Source organism: Lutra lutra, chromosome 11, assembly GCF_902655055.1.
Source record: "Lutra lutra chromosome 11, mLutLut1.2, whole genome shotgun sequence".
Classification (NCBI taxonomy): domain Eukaryota; kingdom Metazoa; phylum Chordata; class Mammalia; order Carnivora; family Mustelidae; genus Lutra; species Lutra lutra.
The window spans coordinates 74858226-74885065 of record NC_062288.1 but is presented as its reverse complement, the minus strand read 5'-3'; the positions used below and the strand labels follow the sequence as shown (position 1 = coordinate 74885065).

General features: G+C 38.5%; 1 protein-coding gene and 1 long non-coding RNA gene across 3 annotated transcripts in view; one reads left to right on the top strand and one right to left on the bottom strand.

The window, feature by feature from the left end:
• TES (testin LIM domain protein) overlaps positions 1-26840 on the bottom strand; it is a 52260-nt gene that overhangs the window by 14579 nt on the left and 10841 nt on the right. Inside the window, exon 2 of the mRNA XM_047695174.1 lies at positions 14301-14386. Coding sequence (XP_047551130.1) covers positions 14301-14386 — 86 coding nt within the window. The remainder of the gene's footprint in view (positions 1-14300; positions 14387-26840) is intronic.
• The window catches only part of LOC125080943 (uncharacterized), a 44485-nt gene continuing 20688 nt past the window's right edge, over positions 3044-26840 (top strand). For both annotated transcript variants that reach the window (XR_007121546.1, XR_007121545.1), the window contains exons 1-2: positions 3044-3182; positions 4182-4326. This is a non-coding gene — a long non-coding RNA (uncharacterized LOC125080943). The remainder of the gene's footprint in view (positions 3183-4181; positions 4327-26840) is intronic.

The following is a 26840-nucleotide window of genomic DNA, read 5'->3' as shown; positions in this document are numbered from 1 at the left end:
GGTGGGGAGGCAAACTAATTTCCTTGTGCACACATTGGTTAGAAAGCTTTATTTGGTAAGAATGTGCTGAAGAGTTTGCATATTCTAGTTCAGCTATAAAAGACTCTTAAATCTGGTTATCTCATACTCCCACCCAGTGGAAAGGAGCATCTTATTCTACTACAGTATGTTCTTTATTCTTGTTCTTTAGTTAACAAAAACAGTATAATCATCCATAAAACTATCACATTGCTTTTGGTCCAAGTTTAAAATCATACCTTCCTGAGAAGACTTTAGTTCTTTAGGGGTGGGAATTTAGTTCTTAATATAAATAGATCCTTATATGGCTGTGAACTATGGCATGCATCCTAATAATTAGCAAAGTGATTGACTAAAGAAAGGAGTAATAAAGTCACAAGGATATGTGATGAAGGATATGGACTTCCTCTGGAAATGTTTATTATCCAGTTCTACTCCAGAACAACATGTGCACCGTAAAATAAGGGCAGTTAGATTTTAGAATTTGAAAGACAAAAAAATATGTGAAATAAAGTCTGGTGGTTTCTAAAGCATGAATTATAAAAAGCTATAGAATAAATAAGTTCTATTTACTATAAAAGCATTATATATAAAAAGGTGTATTAGCTAATGATGTAAGAGCCATCTCTATACTTTTTCTTATTATTTGTTCTGGCTATTCTTGGAAGGTTTACGTTCTGAGAATATCTATCTATGAATATCTAGAAATCAAGTTAAAACAATATACCAATAGCAGCAGTGATGAGGGGAAAAAGAGGTTTTCAGTTTTCTCAGTGAGGAAAACCCATGATTGATTCATGATAGCTTTTAAAGTCACACACACATTATAAGCCTCATCTGCATCCTCGTGGCAGCACGGTGTCTGCAGTAATAGAGCACTTGGCAGGAACAGGACTGAGGGGTGGAATGGTTCTTTCAGTTTGAGTTGTCATCACTAAGCAGCTGGAGTGACCACATCCCTTTGGGACCCCTTACTCTAGATCTCCATTTCTAAAATACAAGGGGATTGCTACAAACCACAGTTCAAGAAAGAGACCTATAAAATCTGGGCCAGGTGCCAAGAGCTATCCATTACAGAAATCTATGCTATTTACTAGTTCAAAAAATTATTTTAAATAATATGGGGGGAGGTCAGTCTACAGTGTTTTACATGTGAATCAACTATTTAAATTGGAAATTTTTATTTTTACAAATCTCTCTTAAGAACTTTTATTTATTTATTTTTTTGGTTTTGTTTTTAATGTATTTATTCATTTGAGAGAGAGAGAGAACACACATCAGCAGGGGAGGGACAGAGGGAGAGAATCTCCAGCAGACTGCGCTGAGCATGGAGCCCAATGTGGGGCTTGATCTCACAACCCCAAGATCATGACCTGAGCCAAAATCAAGAGTCTGACACTTAACCGACTGAGCCACCAAGCGCCCTCTTTTAAGAACTTTTAAAGTCATTAGGAAGATATCCAGTAAGTTTATCTAAATGAAAATTTTGTTGAGAAATCAGGGGAGAAAAGGATATCATTATCTTGGTACCCAAGAAAAGGTATGAGACTGAGTAGGACATTTATTACAGAATTAACTTCAACCTAAAATCATACAGATCTTATTCTTCGTAAGAAAATGAAGAATTAAAAAAAATTGATTTTATGCCAACCTAAAACAAAACAAAAATGCCATGGGTGAGCACAGTAGTACCCACGTGCTGGGGCAATGTTTGTAAGGTTTGTTTAATATCTTTCCTCAGATGCTTCACCAGTAACTTTTGATGATTTATGCAGACAAATAGTTTTTTACTACATTTAAATGAGCTATACCAATTTGATAACAATTTTTGAAGGAGTTATAAGTCAGTTACCACACTTAGCACAGTTGCCAAATCTCTAAATCTTCTATCCTTCCTATAGAGCACTACTCAGATTCTCCATAGGATGTTAATAAAAGTTAGATTGGGGAAGAAAGAAGGGAAGTGAATTCAGAATTAAGTTTATTTAAAAGAGTCTTTTTTATAACCTTTTAAAAAAAGATGCAAATGTAATCTGATAGGCCAGGAAGCTCTAAGGTATGGGGGAGTAGGGTTATTTGTACTAAAAAGTTATTTGTACAAAAAGTTTAGGGTGTTGACACATACACATGTAAAGGTTAATATGCATGACAAATTGAAACTGTATACTCACATTTTTATATTTCAACTTTGGATTTCTTGAGTTAAATCCAGGAGAGTTATACCAAAATTTAGCAAAAGTACTCTCTCAGAAAAATACAGATTTACAGTTTCAAGCTGAAAGCAGGCAAAATACTACTTTTCATCCCCCACACCCCCCAAAAGAGAAATTATTTTTGTATCACTCTTTGTAAAAAATATTTTTACAAGGCAAGTAGTAACAACTGGAGTGCTTTGACATGCTGCCAGCATTCACAGAGATTTAAAGGTATGGTCACGGCACAGCTACAAACCATATTTTAAAAGGGTTGGAAGCTGCTGTTTTATAACAAGGATATACTTATATGGACTTAAACATGGGCCTCTGTTATAGGATTCCACGCAAGGATTAATCCATTTATGGTGGGAAATTTTTAGTTTTCAGCCAGCCCTAAACCAATCAAATTCTCTGGACAGATGTGTGCTATCTTCAAGTAACACTTTTCTTAAAAATGCTACTATCTCAATAGAAGGATTTATCAAAGATAAAAGACTCATTCTATTACTTACATGATGAATAACTATTATTCTAATGATATTACTATACTTTCAAAATGAAACTAATGACTATAAATTCAAAATCTTGGGTTTGTGTCCTAACATCTCATAAATATTTTTAGCTCTAGATATTACTTGGAAGTGTGTCCAGAAAACAGCAGTTCTTATTGAGTAAATATCAGGCATCCTTTTAACCTTTTCTTTTTCTCTAGTCTTGTCATTACTGATGCAGTGAAGAAAGAGAGAGCTCACAGTTAAAGCATCATTGTCCACAAAGACGTATATGTCACAAAAGCACCACACTGTAGAGAAGACAGCCTGATGCAGTCCCCAAAGGTCACTGATCACAAGCACAGGAACATGGGTTTTAGCTTGTGTTCTGCCCTGTAGAAGGTGGTGTGATGAGAAAGATTTTGGCAAAAAATTTGGGTCCAAATTCCAGCTCTGCTGTCTATTAGCCATGGCTCTGGTAAGTCATTTAATTTCCCTAAATCTTTGATTTCTCATATATAAAATGGAATACTATCACTTACCTCAAAGGGTATTATGAAGATTAGTTACAATCAGGGACATAAAATGCCATGGTAAGCAGAATTCTAAGATGGCCCCTCTGACCCGTACCCTCTGGTGTTACCCCCATGATTATATGTCAAAGGACTCATGTGATTAGATTTGGTACACCTGGGTAATCTCCCTATGTATGACAAAGGGAGATTACCCAGGTGTACCAAATCTAATCACATGAGTCCTTTGAAAACATAAATTTTCTCTGGCTGGGCACAGAAGAGGAAGCCCGATAGATTTAAGGCACAGAAAGGATTCTAAGCGCTGTTAGAGACTTTGAAGACAGAGGTGGCCTTGTGCCAAGGAATGTGGGTCACTCCTAGAAGCTGGGAACAGCCCCTAACTGACAGCCAGCAAAGAAACGGGACAACCTACAACCACAAGAAATGAAGGAAATGAATTCTACCAACATCACAAATGAGTCTCGAAGCAAATTCTGACCCCACTTTCACTTAGAGCCCAACCTGGCCAAAACCTGCTTTCAACCTTTTGAAATCCTAAGCAGAGAATCCAGCTAAGACTGCCTTGATTTCTTGCCTAAAGCATAAATGGAATCCATTAATAACTGTTGTTTTAACCTGCTAAATTTGTAGTAATTTTGTTATGCAGCAATAAAAAATAATTACAAGTGCTTATTAGTGTGTGACACATAGGAAATTTCATAAATTATATTTCTTATTAATATCTAATAGGCTCAGACAAGTCATTTTAACTTCCTTGGGTTTTAGGTCTTTGATCTAAAAAATAAGGTCTGACCAGCTAAGTTCCAAGTTCCCACTCTAAACTTCCATAAGTCTAAGAATTCATTTTTAGATGAATTCTCATTAATTCATTTTCCACAACTGTTGCAACACACCTTGAACAGGCAATCATGCCTGCTGGATCTCTTCCTTTCACTCTCCAGATCCATTCTGCACCCTTCTGCACAGTACCCTGAGCCATGCTCTAGGAGGCTGTCCCCAGCATTGGAAGATACCAGTAGGAAATCTGAGTGATGAAGAACAGTGAGGTCTAAGGATTTATTTCCTGGCTTCCTACAAGTGTACAAGGTGCTCAGGCCAAAAATGACCCCTTACTTTACCTGGGGGTATATAGAAGCAGGGAAGAAGGTGCCAAGGACTGAAATGTGCCACCCCAACCCCCTGATGCGTTTGTTGAGGCCCTAACCCCTAGTGTAATGTATTTGTAGATACAGCCTTTGGGAGGTAAATTCAAATGAGGTCATAAGAGTAGGGCTCTAATCTGATAGGACTGGAGGCCGTGTAAAAAGATGAAGAGAGAGGAGTCAAGATGGCGGAGAAGTAGCAGGCTGAGACTACTTCAGGTAGCGGGAGATCAGCTAGATAGCTTATCTAAAGATTACAAACACCTACAAATCCAACGGGAGATCGAAGAGAAGAAGAACAGCAACTCTAGAAACAGAAAATCAACCACTTTCTGAAAGGTAGGACTGGCGGAGAAGCGACGGGAAGATAGACTGCGGGGGGGGGGGGGGGGGCTCCCAGCAAGCGGCGGAGCAACGGAGCACAAAATCGGGACTTTTAAAAGTCTGTTCCGCTGAGGGACATCGCTCCAGAGGCTTAACCGGGGTGAAGCCCGCACGGGGTCAGTGTGGCCTCAGGTCCCGCAGAGTCACAGAAGGATCAGGGTGTCTGAGTGTCGCAGAGCTCACAGGTATTAGAACGGGGAAGCCGGCCACAGAGACGGAGCTGAGGAGTGACTCTCAGCTTGGGGTTACCTTGAACTGGTCGCAGGCTCGGTCAGCTCGGAGTGCGGCCGGAGGCCAGGGTGGCAGGAGTCATTGGGCGCTGTTCTCTGGGGGCGCACTGAGGAGTGGGGCCCCGGGCTCTCGGCTCCTCTGGGCCGGACACTGGGAGGCCGCCATCTTCATTCCCACCCTCCGGAACTCTATGGAAAGCGCTAGGGAACAAAAGCTCCCGGAAAGCAAACCTGAGCGGATTACTCAGCCCGCCCTGGGTAAGGGCGGTGCAACTCCACCTGGGGCAAAGACACTTGAGAATCACTACAACAGGCCCCTCCCCCAGAAGATCAGCAAGAAACCCAGCCAGGACCAAGTTCATCTACCAAGGAGTGTAGTTTCAATACCAAGGAGAGCAGCAGAATTCCAGAGGAGGAGAAAGCAAAGCACGGAACTCATGGCTTTCTCCCCATGATTCTTTAGGCTTGCAGTTAATTTAATTTTTTTTTCTTCTTTTTCAATTTTTTTTCTTCTTCTGCTAAATTTTTTTAACTTTTACCCTTTTCTTTTTTAACATTTTTTAACTAGTTTATCTAATATATATATATATATATATATATATATATATATTTTCCTTTTTATACTTTTTCTTTATTGGTTTTCTTTTTTTAATTTTTTTTTTCTTTCTTTCTGAACCTCTTTTTATCCCCTTTCTCCCCCCTCACGATTTGGGATCTCTTCTGATTTGGCTAAAGCATATTTTCCTGGGGTTGTTGCCACCCTTTTAGTATTTTACTTGCTCCTTCATATACTCTTATCTGGACAAAATGACAAGGCGGAAAAATTCACCACAAAAAAAAGAACAAGAGGCAGTACCAAAGGCTAGGGACCTAATCAATACAGACATTGGTAATGTGTCAGATCCAGAGTTCAGAATGACGATTCTCAAGGTTCTAGCCGGGCTCGAAAAAGGCATGGAAGATATTAGAGAAACCCTCTCGGGAGATATAAAAGCCCTTTCTGGAGAAATAAAAGAACTAAAATCTAACCAAGTTGAAATCAAAAAAGCTATTAATGAGGTGCAAACAAAAATGGAGGCTCTGACTGCTAGGATAAATGAGGCAGAAGAAAGGATTAGCGATATAGAAGACCAAATGACAGAGAATAAAGAAGCTGAGCAAAAGAGGGACAAACAGCTACTGGATCATGAGGGGAGAATTCGAGAGATAAGTGACACCATAAGACGAAACAACATTAGAATAATTGGGATTCCGAAGAGGAGGAAACAGAGAGGGGAGCAGAAGGTATATTGGAGAGAATTATTGGAGAGAATTTCCCCAATATGGCAAAGGGAACAAGCATCAAAATCCAGGAGGTTCAGAGAACCCCCCTCAAGATCAATAAGAATAGGTCCACACCCCGTCACCTAATAGTAAAATTGACAAGTCTTAGTGACAAAGAGAAGATCCTGAAAGCAGCCCGGGAAAAGAAGTCTGTAACGTACAATGGTAAAAATATTAGATTGGCAGCAGACTTATCCACAGAGACCTGGCAGGCCAGAAAGAGCTGGCATGATATATTCAGAGTACTAAATGAGAAAAACATGCAGCCAAGAATACTATATCCAGCTAGGCTATCATTGAAAATAGAAGGAGAGATTAAAAGCTTCCAGGACAAACAAAAACTGAAAGAATTTGCAAATACCAAACCAGCTCTACAGGAAATATTGAAAGGGGTCCTCTAAGCAAAGAGAGACCCTAAAAGTAGTAGATCAGAAAGAAACAGAGACAATATACAATAACAGTCACCTTACAGGCAATACAATGGCACTAAATTCATATCTCTCAATACTTACCCTGAATGTTAATGGGCTAAATGCCCCAATCAAAAGACACAGGGTATCAGAATGGATAAAAAAACAAAACCCATCTATATGTTGCCTACAAGAAACTCATCTTAAACCTGAAGACACCTCCAGATTTAAAGTGAGGGGGTGGAAAAGAATTTACCATGCTAATGGACATCAGAAGAAAGCAGGAGTGGCAATCCTTATATCAGATCAATTAGATTTTAAGCCAAAGACTATAATAAGAGATGAGGAAGGACACTATATCATACTCAAAGGACTGTCCAACAAGAAGATCTAACAATTTTAAATATCTATGCCCCTAACGTGGGAGCAGACAACTATATAAACCAATTAATAACAAAATCAAAGAAACACATCAACAATAATACAATAATAGTAGGGGACTTTAACACTCCCCTCACTGAAATGGACAGATCATCCAAGCAAAAGATCAACAAGGAAATAAAGGCCTTAAATGACACACTGGACCAGATGGACATCACAGATATATTCAGAACTTTTTTTTTTTTTAAAGATTTTATTTATTTATTTGACAGAGAGAGATCACAAGTAGACGGAGAGGCAGGCAGAGAGAGAGAGAGAGGGAAGCAGGCTCCCTGCTGAGCAGAGAGCCCGATGCGGGCCTCGATCCCAGGACCCTGAGATCATGACCTGAGCCGAAGGCAGCGGCTTAACCCACTGAGCCACCCAGGCGCCCCATATTCAGAACTTTTCATCCCAAAGCAACAGAATACACATTCTTCTCTAGTGCACATGGAACATTCTCCAGAATAGATCACATTCTTGGTCCTAAATCAGGTCTCAACCGTTATCAAAAGATTGGAATCATTCCCTGCATATTTTCAGACCACAATGCTCTGAAGCTAGAACTCAATCACAAGAGGAAATTTGGAAAGAACCCAAATACATGGAGACTAAACAGCATCCTTCTAAAGAATGGATGGGTCAACCAGGAAATTAAAGAAGAATTGAAAAAAATTCATGGAAACAAATGATAATGAAAACACAACGGTTCAAAATCTGTGGGACAAAACAAAGGCAGTCCTGAGAGGAAAATATATAGCGGTACAAGCCTTTCTCAAGAAACAAGAAAGGTCTCAGGTACACAACCTAACCCTACACCTAAAGGAGCTGGAGAAAGAACAAGAAAGAAATCCTAAACCCAGCAGGAGAGAAATCATAAAGATCAAAGCAGAAATCAATGAAATAGAAACCAAAAAAACAATAGAACAAATCAACGAAACTAGGAGCTGGTTCTTTGAAAGAATTAATAAGATTGATAAACCCCTGGCCAGACTTATCAAAAAGAAAAGAGAGAGGACCTAATAAATAAAATCATGAATGAAAGAGGAGAGATCACAACGAACACCAAAGAAATACAGACAATTATAAGAACATACTATGAGCAAATCTACGCCAACAAATTTGACAATCTGGAAGAAATGGATGCATTCCTAGAGACATATAAACTACCACAACTGAACCAGGAAAAAATAGAAAGCCTGAACAGACCCATAAGCAGTAAGGAGATTGAAACAGTCATCAAAAATCTCCAAACAAACAAAAGCCCAGGGCCAGATGGCTTCCCGGGGGAATTCTACCAAACATTTAAAGAACTAATTCCTATTCTCCTGAAACTGTTCCAAAAAATAGAAATGGAAGGAAAACTTCCAAACTCATTTTATGAGGCCAGCATCACCTTGATCCCAAAACCAGACAAGGATCCCATCAAAAAAGAGAACTACAGACCAATATCCTTGATGAACACAGATGCAAAAATTCTCGCCAAAATACTAGCCAATAGGATTCAACAGTACATTAAAAGGATTATTCACCACGACCAAGTGGGATTTATTCCAGGGCTGCAAGGCTGGTTCAACATCCGCAAATCAATCAATGTGATACAACACATTAATAAAAGAAAGAACAAGAACCATATGATACTTTCCATAGATGCTGAAAAAGCATTTGACAAAGTACAGCATCCCTTCCTGATCAAAACTCTTCAAAGTGTAGGGATAGATGGCACATACCTCAATATTATCAAAGCCATCTATGAAAAACCCACCGCAAATATCATTCTCAATGGAGAAAAACTGAAAGCTTTTCTGCTAAGGTCAGGAACACGGCAGGGATGTCCATTATCACCACTGCTATTCAACATAGTCCTAGAAGTCCTAGCCTCAGCAATCAGACAACAAAAGGAAATTAAAGGCATCCAAATCGGCAAAGAAGAAGTCAAACTCTCACTCTTCGCAGATGATATGATACTATATGTGAAAAACCAAAAGACTCCACTCCAAAACTGCTAGAACTTGTACAGGAATTCAGTAAAGTGTCAGGATATAAAATCAATGCACAGAAATCAGTTGCATTTCTCTACACCAACAACAAGACAGAAGAAAGAGAAATTAAGGAGTCCATCCCATTTACAATTGCACCCAAAACTATAAGATACCTAGGAATAAACCTAACCAAAGAGACTAAGAATCTATACACAGAAAACTATAAAGTACTCATGAAAGAAATTGAGGAAGACACAAAGAAATGGAAAAATGTTCCATGCTCCTGGATTGGAAGAATAAATATTGTGAAAATGTCTATGCTACCTAAAACAATCTACACATTTAATGCAATTCCTATCAAAGTACCATCCATTTTTTTCAAAGAAATGGAACAAATAATCGTAAAATGTATATGGAACCAGAAAAGACCTCGAATAGCCAAAGGAATATTGAAAAAGAAAGCCAAAGTTGGTGGCATCACAATTCTGGACTTCAAGCTCTATTACAAAGCTGTCATCATCAAGATAGCATGGTACTGGCACAAAAACAGACACATAGATCAATGGAACAGAATAGAGAGCCCAGAAATAGACCCTCAACTCTATGGTCAACTAATCTTTGACAAAGCAGGAAAGAATGTCCAATGGAAAAAAGACAGCCTCTTCAATAAATGGTGTTGGGAAAATTAGACAGCCACATGCAGAAAAATGAAATTGGATCATTTCCTTACACCACACACGAAAATAGACTCAAAATGGATGAAGGATCTCAATGTGAGAAAGGAATCCATCAAAATCCTTGAGAACACAGGCAACAACCTCTTCGACCTCAGCCGCAGCAACATCTTCCTAGGAACATCGCCAAAGGCAAGGGAAGCAAGGGCAAAAATGAACTATTGGGATTTCATCAAGATCAAAAGCTTTTGCACAGCAAAGGAAACAGTTAACAAAACCAAAAGACAACTGACAGAATGGGAGAAGATATTTGCAAATGACATATCAGATAAAGGGCTAGTGTCCAAAATCTATAAAGAACTTAGCAAACTCAACACCCAAAGAACAAATAATCCAATCAAGAAATGGTCAGAAGACATGAACAGACATTTCTGCAAAGAAGACATCCAGATGGCCAACAGACACATGAAAAAGTGCTCCACATCACTCGGCATCAGGGAAATACAAATCAAAACCACAATGAGATATCACCTCACACCAGTCAGAATGGCTAAAATTAACAAGTCAGGAAATGACAGATGCTGGCGAGGATGTGGAGAAAGGGGAACCCTCCTACACTCTTGGTGGGAATGCAAGCTGGTGCAACCACTCTGGAAAACAGCATGGAGGTTCCTCAAAATGTTGAAAATAGAACTACGCTATGACCCAGCAGTTGCACTGCTGGGTATTTACCCTAAAGATACAAACGTAGTGATCCAAAGGGGCACGTGCACCCGAATGTTTATAGCAGCAATGTCTACAATAGCCAAACTATGGAAAGAACCTGTCCATCAACAGATGAATGGATAAAGAAGATGTGGTATATATACACAATGGAATACTATGCAGCCATCAAAAGAAATGAAATCTTGCCATTTGCGACGACGTGGATGGAACTAGAGGGTATCATGCTTAGCGAAATAAGTCAATCGGAGAAAGACAACTATCATATGATCTCCCTGATATGAGGGAGAGGAGATGCAACATGTGGGGTTAAGGGGGTAGGAGAAGAGTAAATGAAACAAGATGGAATTGGGAGGGAGACAAACCATAAGTGACTCTTAATCTCACAAAACAAACTGAGGGTTGATGGGGGGAGGGGGGTTGGGAGGGGCGTGGGATTATGGACACTGGGGAGGGTATGTGCTATGGTGAGTGCTGTGAAGTGTGTAAACCTGGTGATTCACAGACCTGTACCCCTGGGGATAAAAATATATTATATGTTTATAAAAAATAAAATTAAAAAAAAAAAACCACTGCCAGAAAAAAAAAAAAAAAAAAAAGAAGATGAAGAAAGATGAAGAGAGAAATCTCTCCATGTGCATGCAGAGACACGTGAGGACACGGAGAGAAGGTGGCTGTCTGCAGCCAGAAGAGGTTTCTCACAGCACCCAGCCGTGCTCTGTATGGAACTTCTTGCACTTCCAACCTCCAGAACTAGAAGACACTATGTCTCTGTTGTCTCAGCCACCAGTCTATGGGATTTTGCTACGGGAGCCTGAGCTGACCTAGACAGGGAGTAAAGAAGAGTTCTCAGAGGTAATGCTTGATCTGAGACTTGAAGGATAGTAAGGACTTTTTGTTTCATGGTGGTAAGATGTAGGGTCTTTCCAGCTAAAAGAAACATACACACACACACACACACACACAAAACCTATAAGAATTTCAGGGAACAGCATGTAGCTCAGCAGCTGATGCACAGTGTTTAGAAGGGAAGCAGGAGAGGAGACTACACAAGAAAGCAGGAGTTGAGGTTTGAGGTCAAAGATTTTGCCTAAAGGATCAAGCCCAGTGGGAAAGCAATGAAGGTTCTTAAGCTATTGGTAAGTACACAGTTGTATCCGTTTTCAAGACCATTCTATGGCTATGTGGAAGTGAGACTGCTAAAAAGTGCCGAATAATTTAGCTCTGATTTTTATAATGTGTCCCATGAAGCCCTAAAGGTCCTAGAAGTCAATGGTTACCATGAAGATGGAAGAGGAAGCTCAGTGGACAGGATCCTAGGGCTCTATGTCCACTTTAATCACAGCAGTTCTATGGCCCTGGACCAGACCTGGAATGTTTATTACACTGAGGACAACTGGCCTAGCATATTTTACTTCAATGACTGTACTAAAAATGGCTCATCTGCAGGTCAAAGGCACCTGCCCTCTAGCCTTCCAGTTATGGAGAAAAAGTCAGGGAATTATCAAGAATTTTGAGAGAGAAATGTGTCTGGATTCATGCCAGGAATAAGACAGAACTACTAAGTAATAGCTTCTGGACAAACCGTATAAAACTCAAGTGAGGTTGGAGACTGTGGCAGAACCTTAGTCTATTAAGGCTCCTAACAGATTCTCAGAGTATACGAAGGTAAGTAAATGGAAAAATTAAAATTAAAAAGTGATTTTCATGCTACAGAAGTCAGCTCTTCTCTGACATTTTTATCTGAAAGTCTCAGATTATAGTCTGGATAGACTAGAAGAGAATACAGTCTGCAATATAAAAATCATATAGTACAAACAAGAATTACTCTAAACTAACCTTCTGCTTTAGAGAAAAGATGCTATCACTTAGGAATGCTACCACTTAGGAATGAGCTTTAACAATGTCATTAGCAGTTTTTGGCAACTGTAGTCAACATAAAAAGATTTTTTTGATTGTACAGTAAGAATCATGCCCAGCAGAGGGCAGTGCGACTCTCTACACAGCCTACAAGTAAATGGTGTGCACCTTAGGAGCTAATGTATTCTTTTTTTTTTTTTTTTTAAGATTTTATTTATTTATTTGACAGAGATAGATCACAAGTAGGCAGAGAGGCAGGCAGAGAGAGAGACAGAGAGAGGGAAGCAGGCTCCCTGCTGAGCAGAGAGCCCGATGCGGGGCTCGATCCCAGGAAACCTGAGATCATGACCTGAGCCGAAGGCAGCGGCTTAACCCACTGAGCCACCGAGGCGCCCCGGAGCTAATGTATTCTAATCCATGCAATCTATTTTGTGTCTAGTGACTTTACCTTTCAAAACCATAACAGACATGCTGCCTAACTGCTATGTCCCTTGAAAAGGGGGCACAGGGAAGAGCCATGAAAGTCTTGTAGTTAAAAACCGTGTAATTAAAAACCTCCCTGGAAAATTTTAGCTCCCTACAAATAAAGACCTGTACCATCTATTCTTGGCAAGCTGAGGTTTCTGTTGCCTTATCTATCTATCTATCTATCTATCTATCTATCTATTTATTTATAAAAGATTTACTTATTTGACAGACAGAGATCACAGTAGGCAGAGAGAGAGAGAGAGGCAGGCTTCCTGCTGAGCAGAGAGCCCAATGAGGGGCTTGATCCCAGAACCCTGGGATCATGAACTGAGCTGAAGACAGAGGCTTTAACCCACTGAGCCACTCAGGCATCCCTGCCTTTGCTACCTAATACTGTCTTTGTTTCCTAAAACTTACTAAATGAACTAACTTTAAAAAGAGCCTAATATCTCAAATTTTGTTTACATTCTCCTTTTTTTACATTGTTTACAGTCCCAATAGATTAAATTTTTTATTCTAGAGTTTTCTATGGAAATGCAATACAGAAGTGGTTCTCAAGTGATATTTATTCTAATAAGGCATCTGCCATCCTAATAATGTATAGTTGATGACTTTTTATCCTCATCCTAATGATGTATAGCTGATGACTTTTTTCTTCTAACAATAACATGCTGATATTCCAACTTTGAACAGATTTATAAACTACTATTACAGTCCTTGACAGCCACTGATGAACAACACTTATATTCTTTATAAGAACAGGTTTAAAATAGTAATTTTTAGATTTATATGACCTACTATCACTTTAAAATATGTAAATAAGATCTACACAAAATTCACATTTTTGTTTTCAAAAATTCACATTTTTGATCCACTAACATTTGTCTGCCATGTATGTGTACTTGATTCAAGCCAAGACCATGGAAATGAATTATTTTTTTAAATTTAAGTGTTTCAAAGTTTCTCAGTAGTAAATTTATAGCTGAAAATTTTGAAGAGCCCTTAGGTTCAAGTCTACGTCCTGGCAACTAACACATGGATGCTTAATTAGCCATATTTATTGTTTATTGCAAATATACAGATAAGATGTGCAAAGTTACCAGTTTTTAAGAAAAGAACAATAATTAAAATAAACAGTGACAGATTACCATAAACTTATTTGCCACTCAGAAAAGAGACATATTCAGTAATCTAAACTCATAGGAAATCTGAAGGACAGCAAATAAACAATTCCAAATATAGTTACTATGATCTAATTAGCCCAGTCACACTTAATGATAGGAAGACAAAATAGATTTTCTTTTAATTTATTTCTTAGAAAAGACTATGACAGATCTACCTCTTAGCAACCATGCTAGAGAATTTGCAAGAGATCTCCACTGCCTGAGGAAGCAGTGTCAAAGAGCAGAAATTATTCATGTGCTTATAGTTTTTAGAACATTACCTCCAGAAGTGTAGTTCGAATCCTTCACATTTTTCTTTGCATTTTAAACAGGGGGCTCCAAATCCTTGCTCATGACCTAAGCCCATCTGTTAAGGAGAAAACAATGTGTATTATAATAGTTTTTAAAAATCTTATCAATTCAATAAATTCCACTTACCACTCCTATTGCTATAATTTCAAACAAATATTTTATGAGTATCACATTATTTGGTTAATGATGACACCTAGCTACGGATATGGGGACTAGAAATACCTATACAACATGCCTTTAATTCTTTTTTTTTTTTCCATACCTTTAATTCTTATTGGCTTTTTCATGAAAAGCACCAGAATACAACTGTGTAGAAGACTATAAATACTGCAAGTTGCAAAAAAGTCATAAATTTATCTCTTTGGCTACTACATGCCCTGTATACAATAGGAACAGGGAGCAAAGAGCCAGAGCTTAGAAAGCAAGGCTGCCCCCAATTAACATATTTTGCAGCAAACAAGGAATATGAGAAAGATTTTAGGAATTATGATTAAAATAATATTATTTCATTTTATTATTTACTATTAATTTATTTTATTAATGCATGATCAATTTTATCATTTATAATATCACATTTATTATATTCAAAATATTATTTATTATAAGTATAATAATAATAGCAACAAGCATATATTGAATGCCAGAAATAGAAGTAAGCACTTACCTAAATCTTAAAAAATCTCATAAAATACTTATAAAGTAGGCAATATTATTCTCTATTTTAGAGATGACAACTGAAATTCAGAGAGGTTAAAGAACTTATTTAAGCTCAAAGTGTAAATAAATGGTAGAGAAGTGATCTGGGTCCAGGTCTTTCTGACGCTGAAGCCTGTGCTTTTATGCTGAGGGTGGGAATAGAAGGGATGTACTATTGCCCTTATTATAGCAAACTATTTTTTTTAATCATATTTAAACAATAATTCTTGGGAACTTGCTGAGACATGACTTAATAAACAGCAAAGGAGAAGGTGCAGAAGAGGGAAGGACACAAGGAGATCATGAAAGCTCTTTTACCCAACTATTGATATTAGAGTAAAAAAGACCAGCCCACTTAACATCAGCACATCGGCAAATCACCAGTGACCAGGTCACTCTGTATTTTAAATATCACATCAGTGACTGCTGACAAATTCATTACCACCTAGTGCCTGGAGTAAGAGTTCAAGTTGTGTTTTTGCTATGCAACCCAAACCACACTGTTACTTGTTCCTTGAAAGATCAGTCTGACCATGCCCTCAAGTTTAGATGAAGCCCTTCCTTTTTTTCTGAAGAAAATGACCACATCCTCTTACCATAACTAAGGTCTACCCAGCTACTAAGGGGAAACAACATTAATTTTAAGTCAGGTCATCTCAAGCATACTCTCTAAAGGTGATAAAAATCTGTCCAGTACTAACTAAACTTCATCACTTTTGCCATGTCCCCATTACCAAAATCTAAAAAGATTTTAGTTGTATGCTTTAATACTAGGTGACACTTTCTCTTGCTTGCTCGCTTCTTTTCTTGCCTTTCTTTAGGGAATCAAATTGTTTCCTTGTCACTGATGATCACAGCTCACAGTACAGAAATAAAGTGGTTTAAGCAAAAGAGAGAGAAACCCATTATTTGAATTTTCTTTTCTAAGATTCTATTTATTTATTTGAAAGAGAGAGAACATGAAAGTGGTGGTAGCCAGATGCCGGACTCGATCCCTGCACCTGGGCATCATGACCTGAGCTGAAGCAGACACTTAACTGAGCCACCCAGGTACCCTGAGTTTCCCGGTCTTTGTAAGGAATGTGATTAAAGAGTTTTCTCCATTACGATATCCAGACTAAAATGAATGGCAAATCTAAAAAAGGGTACTCTTTTTTAAGCTCTTTCTAATTTTCCATTACAGGAAAGTTAACAATCCTGAATTCACCGGGTGTATGGATTTCCTTCAGAGGGTGTTTCATGTATTCCTACCAAACTCTGATCCCAAATAAAAATTATCATATGGATTCACTTATTTGTGGAGCCTAACAAATAGCATGGAGGACAAGGGGAGATGGAGAGGAGAAGGGAGTTGGGGGAAATTGGAAGGGGAGGTGAACCATGAGAGACTATGGACTCTGAAAAACAATCTGAGGGGTTTGAAGGGGCGGGGGTGGGAGGTTGGGGGAACCAGGTGGTGGGTATTGGAGAGGGCACGGATTGCGTGGAGCACTGGGTGTGGTGCAAAAACAAGGAATACTGTTATGCTGAAAAAAAAAATTAAAAAAAAATTAAGATGACATTACTAAGGCTTAATCACATAGTTTAGCTTAAATCAGCTGCTCCTAAACTCTCCTGTATATAATTCACAGTAAGAAATACATTTTATTTCATAACTGAGATATGCACGCACACATTAAATTAAATGTCCACAAATTCCTACCTGCTTTCAAATCTGAATCACCCGGACTGAGCAATGCCGGCCTTAATAAAATCCTGCAAGCATACTCGAAAAATAGCACCTCATTCTCTAATTCTGAATGGACCTGGAAGCTTAGCTAATATAACTAGAACCCCAATTAGTCAGCAGAGGTTTTACACTAAGGCCCAGTGTTGTTAATTGCCAACTTAGAAAGTCAGCATTGGAAAGGGGCAAATTGTTTCTTTCCTACCTGCTTTTTATCTTTTTATAATAGTGATCGGTTTACCTATAGAATTATTAAAACTGGTGATGTTTCATGAATGTATCTTCTAAAGTGGCCCACAAATTCTTATTACTGGACAGGTCTAGGCATCCCCCTCATATAAAAGGCCAGGAAACTCAAATCAGGAGGAGGGCGGTTGAGGGCACAGCCAGTCAACAGCTTGCTAACCTAACACTCCTCGTCAGGCCGGTACTCCACTGCGCTGCGGGTGGACCTCTGCAGAGCATCAGGTGCAAACCCGTCAGTTTTCCAAAGATTCCCTGGCCCATTTCTGCTTCAAGGAAAAGGACTACAAGACTCTAAATGCAGATGACTGAGAGCTTTAGAATGGGAATGTACAAATGTGTCAGGAAGGCTGGGGAGGCTCTTTGGAACAAATGATGCTTGAACTGAGCTGAAAGGATGAACAGCACCTGACTCAGTAGAGAGAGGAAAAAGCACATTTAAAGCAAAGGGGACACCTAATGTCAAGGTCTGTGGCAGAAGAGGGCATTGTTAGAGCTGGGACACCTTAGGGCACTTGAAAGGTGATCGAATCAGACTTGCAGCAGGCTGGAGTGGGCTTTTTTTTTTTTTTTTTTTTTTCTCCTTTTCTTTTCCTTCTCCCAAGGAAGAAATAATCTTCTGAGGATGAGACTGGTAAGGAACAAGCACTGGAGGAAAGCCATGCAGGCAGTGGAGGGGATGGGTGGGGACTGGCGTTGCAAGAGCACCCCTCAAGCTTGGCTTGCTGTGCCACAGAGCCCCTTCTGCGGAGACCAGGAACCTGGCTCTGAGCAAAGCAGCCATTTGAGGAGAGGGCTCTGCAGCCTGCCCCAGAGAGCTCAGGAAGCACTGCTCCAGGGTCCCGCAGGCCACCCACCCCACACCCCAGGTTGAGCCTGAAAGGCCAATGAAATCTCTATCTAGGTTCCTTGGTCCAGTACAGGTTATGACTACCTGAAGAGAGTGGCCCTCCCACCTTTCCAAACACATAGTTTCATTTTCCCCAAATGCTCAGACACAAGGAGGGAGGCGAATCTGAAAATATCACAGAGAAGGAACGAGTAAATGAAAGAGAGTGGAATGAGATCACGGCAATATGATACACTCTCCTGCCCTAATTTAATGAAAGCAGTTCTAATTAAAAATAACATACAAATGAAAAAGACACCTAGCGTTCAAAACCATTGTTCATAGCTAAAGGGATTAGAGAGAGTTTCAGACTGGCAAGTTGTTTTCCTAGAGGAATTTCATTAAATTATTTTATAGCTACTAAGTATTTAACTATAAAACTTTAACTTCCTTGAAACCCAGCAATAAAGATCTCTAACCTATGCCACTTCTTGGGTGAGACCTTCTTCCATATTCTGACTCTCTTTATCAACCTCTGTTAGGATAAAGAGGCACAATGCCACTAATAACAAAGATACACCATTCTTACTCTAGTGTTTTCCCAGGTCCACACCTAGAATGCAATGTGTTTTCTAATCCTGTTAATTCCAATTTATATGAGAAAACTGCACCAGAACGGACGTATCTCTACTGGTGTGAGGCAAACTTCTGTTTCTACCACAACTTTGGCATTTAGGCATCTGCTATCCTTCCCTTCACAAGTCAAACATATTTCAGATGAAGGAAAGTGTGCTCATTCTACTCAATAACAAAATGAGTTTCCGAACCAGAGCTGCCCCAGGCACAGTTTCTCGGGTCCTATTCCCAGGCTTCTTTGGGAAGAGGTCATAGGAGCCGGATTCCCCCAACTCTTCCTAATCTTAGTCCAACGGTCTGAAACTCCATTATCCTCAGCCGGTTTCTCTCCCTCCTTCACTTTTGTGTTCAGAATTCCTGGAAGCGCAGGATCCCAGATTCTTCTCCCTATATCTCTTCCATCTCCTTTATCCTCAGCACAGTCTGCACCTTCTGGTTAGCATCCTTGTGTCCTCAAGGGCCCTGGCTGTGACTCTTAGATATCCAGATCATATAGGTTAGATTCTGCCCAGACATCTGGGCTTGAGAATTCTTGGGGAGGGGTAAGAACAGGGAAGGCGTTATTTAATGATCCCCAGGATGTGTGCAGGGGAATGTGGGAGGGAGTGGTGAAGGGGAGGGGGCACCCAGAAAGTACTGGCTCCTCAGCTAAGGCAAGTGAAGCTAAATGAAGTCCAGATCCCTGGACTAATACAAACACCAAGATATGTGTGCTCACATGTAATAACATGTTGTGAGAATTAGCTATGCCAGGTATTAAGGAAATGATCAAGATCTACATAGCTAACCAGAGAATGAAAATGCAAAAAGAGCTCCTGCAAGTCAGGAGAACTGTGATCTGGTCCCAGGGTGTCCCTGACAAGTCCAATGATTTCAGAAGTCATTTTTCTTCTCTGAGCTTCTTCGTGTAGACAGTGAAGGAACTGAGATCAATTCTAACATGCTTTTAATTCTAAAATTATGACTGCAAATCAGGTTTCAGATTAACTTGATCTGAATTTGTTATTCAGCATGGTTTTCTGCTCAACATTTAAACACTAAGTAGACAATAGTCATTTGAGAAAGCTAATAGATTATTGTCTCCTATAGGTCAGAATCATTTGGAATTCAGTTTGGAAGAGTAGTTTATAAAGGAAACAAAAAGTTTAAATTCTGAGGGATAAGACACAGTTCTGTTGCACGTAATTATTTTAGCAGCAAATGTGATATGGTATTCCCTGCAGAGTCAACACTTGGTGCGTTAAAAAAACATGTTTTTCATAAGCACACACGTCCCAAAGCTCTCTACTTCATATAATTTTAGTAACACTTTCTGGCCAGTATCAATACAAGGATATAACAGATTAATTTCTCTTCAGCATCCAAAAGAGCAAATCCTTTGGGTTGACTATATTTGGAAAAACTATAGTCAGGCTTTGGGAATACCTATCAAAGTTCTTTCAGAAAATAAAAATGACTCTATAGTATTTATCCTGAAATACTAGTCTTAGACAAATAAGATTTTTAAAATATGCTTAACTAAAGGTTCCAGATCCTGAACTTACATTACCATGATCTATGCCTCAAAACATCCCTTGTCCCCTGCTTATTCTAGGGTAAAAAGTGGGAATGGAATCAATTTCTCCATATTCATAATTTCAGGTAACCAGATATGTTGGCAACATTTCAAGTGACCCTGCTGACCCAGGAAAGAGTATTGTATGTCAGATACTTTAAAGAAAAAAGAAAGAAGGGTAGGGAACATCTGGTATTTCAAACATGGTCTGAATTGATTTGGCGATAATTTAAGTCTGGAAGATATTATGCAGTATTCAGGGTGAGATCATCTGATTCATGCTGTTTTCATAACCAAATTTCCCTCTGGAGCAAAGACTCATATGTGATTACTAAACAAGCAAGTGTTACTAAGACTTCTTCAATCATTTTGGAATGAAACAGACCTAGGTAGATTATAGGAAATACACATATCTTCTCTTTCTCTCTGTACATGTGCATGTTATTTACCTACTTATCACATATGCAGACATACATATATTCATATTACAGTCTTAAAGAAGCATTTTAGATCTCGTTCAAACAAATGAGTATTCTGAACAAAGGAACAACATTTCCAAAAAAATAATTTCTCTCAGCACATGGCTCTTTTAAAAACTTGGTGTGATCTGAGAAGTTCCTCCAACCTGAATCTATTTGATTCATTGGTGACACAAAAATTTAAATTGTTTTAGAATTTTTGTTCATTGGCTGCTTCCCAATCTCTACCAAGATTTGCAGTACCCACCCCCAACCCCCAGAAAACCAGACTTAAATATAAAAACAGAGGCATCCTTCAACTTTTGGGTAGTTTGGTAAATTTCTTAGATGAGAATACAAAGAAATAATTTATGATTAAGAGCTACTATTAATCATTTCTAGCAAAATTGCTATATATATATTTTTTTTTTGCTTGCAAGAACAAAAGCTTTCCATCTCTCATTTAAGTTCGACATACTTAAAAGGAAGAAGGAAGAAAAAGTTGTCACCACTCACTTAGTTGTACAAGCTGGGGCCCAGAGTCCTCCTTGTCCCTGGCTAGCCTTGCTTACTATGCTCCAAGTCTTGCTGGTCTCTCCTCTAAAGACTCCATGGTTTATTCCCCTCACCTCCACTCCACTGCTCAGTTTCACACTTCTACCATGTCAACCTGGGACCACTCTTCTCAATGATCACTCCCTTTGATGGTGTCTTACTGCCACTCTCAAAATTATTTTTAATAAAATCTAAAGATGATCACAACATTCCCCTTGTTAGATGCTTTTACTTAGTTCAATGAATTCCACAAGTCTTAACATGGCAGAGAAGGTTGTTTTCAATCCACACCTCTCTCTTGTTCCTTCTACTCTCTTCCTCACAAAGCTCTGCTTCCCAAAGGAGCTTCTCCCCTTTGTTGGATCTCATTCCTTCTCCTCCCTCTGGCAAAATCCTACTTTGTACATACTCAACTCAAACATGAGTTACTATGCGATGGCCTTCTTGGACTATTCTTAGCCAAATACTATATCCCCATCAGTCTATTACTTAGTCCTTTTTTACTGTGCTATGACTGTTTAATCTCAGTTTACCCCATTAGATTATAAGTTTCTTGTTCATATTTGAATCCTCATGCTTGCCACAGGGCCCAAACTTGACAGAAATGCCAGAAAGTTTTATTTAATATTTGCCTTAATTATCTAATGACCTTTAACACAGTACTTTTATCTCACAAGTTCACATAGTACTTTTACCCCAGGAAATCCCATTGGATTTCAAAAAAGAGAAAAAAAGAAAAGCAGCCCTGGTAGGGCTAGTTATTGCCCAGCATGGTTCTAAGATGGATCATCTCATTTTATCCTTGCAACAACTCTATGAAAGTCTCTGAGATACTATTAATTATCATCTGCATTTTCATCCAGATGAAGAAACCAAAGCAGAGAATTTTTAATTTGCCCCAGGTTAATTAACTTAACTTAATTCTTAAGTTGCATTGCAGAATGCCTATTCTTAACCATTAGTGCCTAAATGTAGGTCATGAACATGGAAAGATCCTGGAGATAACTACTTAGTAACTTAGTACTACTTAGCAAGTTAGTTTTTTAACTACTTAGTAAGTTAATTTTTTAAAAATAGAAAGAAATAGAATATTTAACTTGAGACCACGGATTATAGCTCAAGAATAGAATAATCAACTAAGGGTCTTTAGTTATAAGATACGACTTATACAGAAGCATATGGGAATAAAACTCTTCACTGTAGATTCTAGGATTCATTTCCATATTCCTTCAGTTTTTCAGTGCTGTAAGTGCAAAGCCAGAGCCCTACATGAATCTGTATCATAAAATTCACTGTGAGTCAAATGGACCGACATTTTTATTCACACACAGTAGTATACCATCACATAGATTATTGTGTTAGGAAAGAAAAGGAAACAAGTGATCTTTCAACCTAAATAGTTTATACTAAATTATATTCTGGAGGTACTGTGTCACTCTTCCTGGAACTTTAACAAATTAAGTAGATAACTCCCACTCAATCTGTCCCTACTTTTTTTTAAGGCAGTACCAGAATCAGGTAAGCAAATACAACTGTCACCAAGGCAACTTGTCTACTTCAGTCTGAGATGTAATCAGGTGACAGCAGATCTCCTAAGACATCTATACAATTTCAATAAATATGATAACTTTTTGACAAAGATCAGAAGTAGATCCTGCTGCTTTTTTCTAGTTCTGATAGGATACCTTGAAACATTTCTAACTATGCTTTTTCTTCATGAGCAGTGGTGATTGTGATGGTGGAGCTAAAAGTACCTCTACCACCATTTGTTAAGGTGTTAGCACTGCCGGCACAGCACATATACCATCCCATTCAGTTCTCCAGACAAGCTATAGCAAAGTGTTTTCTTCTCTGTTTCACAAAGAAGGGAAGTAGGATTTGGACAGATTGAGTAATTTGTCCAAGGCTGCCCAACTAGCAAGTGGTAGAACTGAGACTTGAATCTTAGCAATTATAACTCCAAGTCCTGAGCTCTTTACTCCAAAGCCATCATTTTTTCTTCTCCAAAATGAGAGTTTGAAGATAAATAATAATTTAAATAAGTAATATTTCTCATCTGTACCTTCTCTGGAACATTAGGTTTTGATCTGAAAAACTGTCTATTCCTCACTAGCCAGGAGCTCCTCCTTCCTGGATAAATGTGAAACTGGTTAGAAGGAACCTGAATGTCTGCACACCAGCTGCACTAACACTGAAGGCCCTGAGGTGATTATTCACACATGCAGGAAGGCCTGCAGAAGAATGGGGTGCAAGTCAAGGAAAATCTCCAGGGTCCTGACACAAAATCGGTCTCTTCCAATGTTATATCAAGAGAAAAAATGTTTTAAGAGAAACAATGAATCCAAAATATATTTATGTCATCCCCTGGAAAAAATAAATAAAACAATGAAATAAAGATGAACAAATTAAATTTCAAAGTTGGAAGATGCTTATTCAAACTAGTAGACTCAACATTAATACTGAAAATTATTTGCTATGTTATATATCTATTATCTATATATATATAATCTATATATACATTATATAGAATATATATATATATACATATATACATGTGTGTATATATATATACATAACCTATATACACATTACATAGAAGATGCCATATAGTGGCCAAGGGTAATATAATGAGGTAAAAATTGAAATAATACTTTTCATTTTTTTCAGATCACTAAATTTCTAGATTTATAATGTTAAATGTCTGTACTGGTTACAAATGACCCCCAAAACTCAGGGCCCATAATAAACATTATGATCTCACAGTTTCTGTGGGTCAGGCCATCTGGGAGCGGCTTAATGAGGTGAACTGGCTCAGGGCCTCTTGCCACATTGCAATCAGGGGTCAGTTAGGGATGCAGTCACATCACAAGGCCCAAATGGGGCCAAGACCCACTTTCAAGCTCCCAAGAATGAGAGCACCCAAGACAGAAGCTGTGGCCTTTAATCTTGGAAGGGACATATAATCATTTCTGCCACGTTATACTTTTTGGTAGCAATTGACCAGGTTCAGCTGACACTCAAGGGGAGGGAAATGCACAGGGTATGAATTCATGTGGTTGTGAATCAAATGGGGGTCATCTTAGAAGCTGCCTTGGGGCACCTGGATGGCTCAGTTGAGTCAGTTAAGCATCAGACCCTTGGTTTTGGCTCAGGTCATGATCTCGGGGTCCTGAGATTAAGCCCTACAATGGGCTCTGTGCTCAGTGTGGAGTCTACTTGAGGTTCTCTCTCTCCCCCTCCCCCTGCTTCCTCTACCCCTCCCCCTGCTCTCTCTCAACTAAACAAATCTTGAAAATAAAAAGCTGTCTTCTACAACCGCTTTTCTGTTTTGATTTTAAATCCAAAGACAAGTGATTTGTGATGAGACAGACATATTACAAAGGGAGGGGATATAGGGTGTGCTTATCTACCACTCATCTTTATTTTTTTTCCATTTCAAATGTTTAAGTGTCTCTTCATCCAAACAGGCATAGTGAACAGAACTTTGCCCCTTCCTTATAAATATTTTTATTCCTCTCAATTTGTTAGCGGTTCACTCAGTCAGGAGCAGGGAACAATCTTCCAGAAGATAGGGTAGAATATGATTTTTAGTCTCTAAGTCTTATTTTCCATTGATCTCAGCACATATACATACTTTTGGTAATACATATATACATATACATACTGCTTGTGTTTTAGAACACAATCATAAATTGGAATATAAAATGTTAAGTTTGAATAGCAAGAAATTTTCAGAAAACTATTCAAGAGAAAAATTTTACTATTTTTATACTATGCCATAGTCCTCCTTAATAAATACATTAAAAATAGAAAAAAGATTTATATAAACTTTATTCTATTACATAAATTTACTTGATGATAGAGTTAAGGAAAAAAAAATTATAGCACTTCTTTGTGATGTCAGGATGCAAATTACTTGATTCCAAGGCAGTAGTTATAGTCAGGAGTTCCTAACTGTACCACTTACCTATTCAAAGCCTAATGTAGCCTTACAGTATTATGAGGGAAAAAAATAACTTAGAAAAATCTACACTTATTTTAGGTAAGCAAATGATTAAAAATGTATTGTTTGTTCAGTTTATACTAGTTCCTTATAAACATTTTTCAAACTGACTACTATCAAATTGTTTTTATACTATTGCTTAAAAGAAGTTGCTTGAAATGTTCACCAATAGAATACCTCCTCACAGACTCTATTCATAGAAGGCATTATCCTCGATCTGTTACTTTGAGAAGGACAATCCAGGCTATAACAAAGTCACAATAACAGGTTATGATTGCTACTGAAATGATTTCTTAATTAGGATCAGCTGAGCTCTGGCTCCATGGAAGGACACTGCAGTGGCATGTGCTTTTATACACAGCCCTCAAAACCTCCCAATTATTAGCTATAAGAGGGATTTTTTAAAACCTGATTCCAAAAGGCATCTCTAGTAGTCCCTTAAAAGAATTTAGATCATAACAAGCAATCCTAATTTGGTCTTGTGTCACTACCTCAACAGCTGACTCTAAAAAGTGTATCCCACACATGGCTGTATCTTCAGAGGCTCTTATTAATACTCTGTATGTCCTAAAACTTGAGTGTTGCCATCATTTTTGCCAGGCCTAAGGGCTATAATATTATTTCTTAGGAGTAACTTGTTATAACAGATGAATGAGGGTATGGGGAAGGTAACTATATACTTGTTTTACTTATTGCCCTTAACTGCTTATCTAATCAGAACACATACAGGAAGAGAGCAGAACAGGTGTGCTTTTGCAGAAAATGAAGGGAAAGGCTTGAGGCACTGGCTGAGCCATCGAGGAGGCTGCCCATGGGAACAAGAGGGTCCAAAGGAGCCTGGAGAGTCAAGCCCAATGGAGAGAAGGCATAGAAAAAGAGGGGTTGGGGAGGATAAAAAGCACAAAAAGACAGTCTTCTCATTTTCTACTTTAGCCCAGAATTGGCATTCAGGGACATTTAGAAAAAAAAAAAGTCCAATAGCATAGACAGGGGTCTTGGAAACTGCATGTTGTCACAAAATTCTTGATGATATATTCAGGTGCCTGTTAAAGGGTTTGAAGTTATATGCAGAATTTTCTTCCTTCTAGGTTGAATTTCTTGATAGTGATCACGATTCATCTATTTATTGTCTATGTGCAAGCACCATACTTCATGCTTTAAAATGTCCATTTCAATTATCCTTATACCCCTGAGAGATCGATAATTGTAACCCATTTTCTGATCAAGATCCCAAGGTTTAGAGTGTTAAGTAACTTTGCCAAATTCACCCAGCTTGTAAGTGTCAGGGCAAAGAAATGAACCTGGAATTCTAAAGCTGATAACTGCTGCAATTCAGCTTCTCCAAACATTTACTTATTGATGTCAAAGTCTAGTTACCTAAACAAAACTGATCAGGGAACATTAACAGCATTAATAATTAACACTGATTAAGCACTTGCTAACTGTGCTGTTTACATGCATTGCTTTGTTTAATGACAAAATTACCCAATAAGGAAGTATTTTCCATGTTTTATAGATAAGCTCCCTGAAGCTAATAAAGCTAAAAAACTTGCCCAAATTTCTAGGGGTGTATCAAACCGAAATTCAAACCTCTGTCTGGAGCCATCAAAGTCTATTCTGCAGCCTCTAAAGTCCCTAATTGTGCTCCACCAGAGTGGGCAACAGTGGACCACAGGAGGATCCTATCCTCTGGGTTGACTTCATCTGGTCCATGAGAAAGTACCAACAAATAACATCTCTATTGTTTTCACCTGTGACATCTTAAAAGCAATATGGATATTAAGCCATCAAAATCTGTCTTGCCTGAC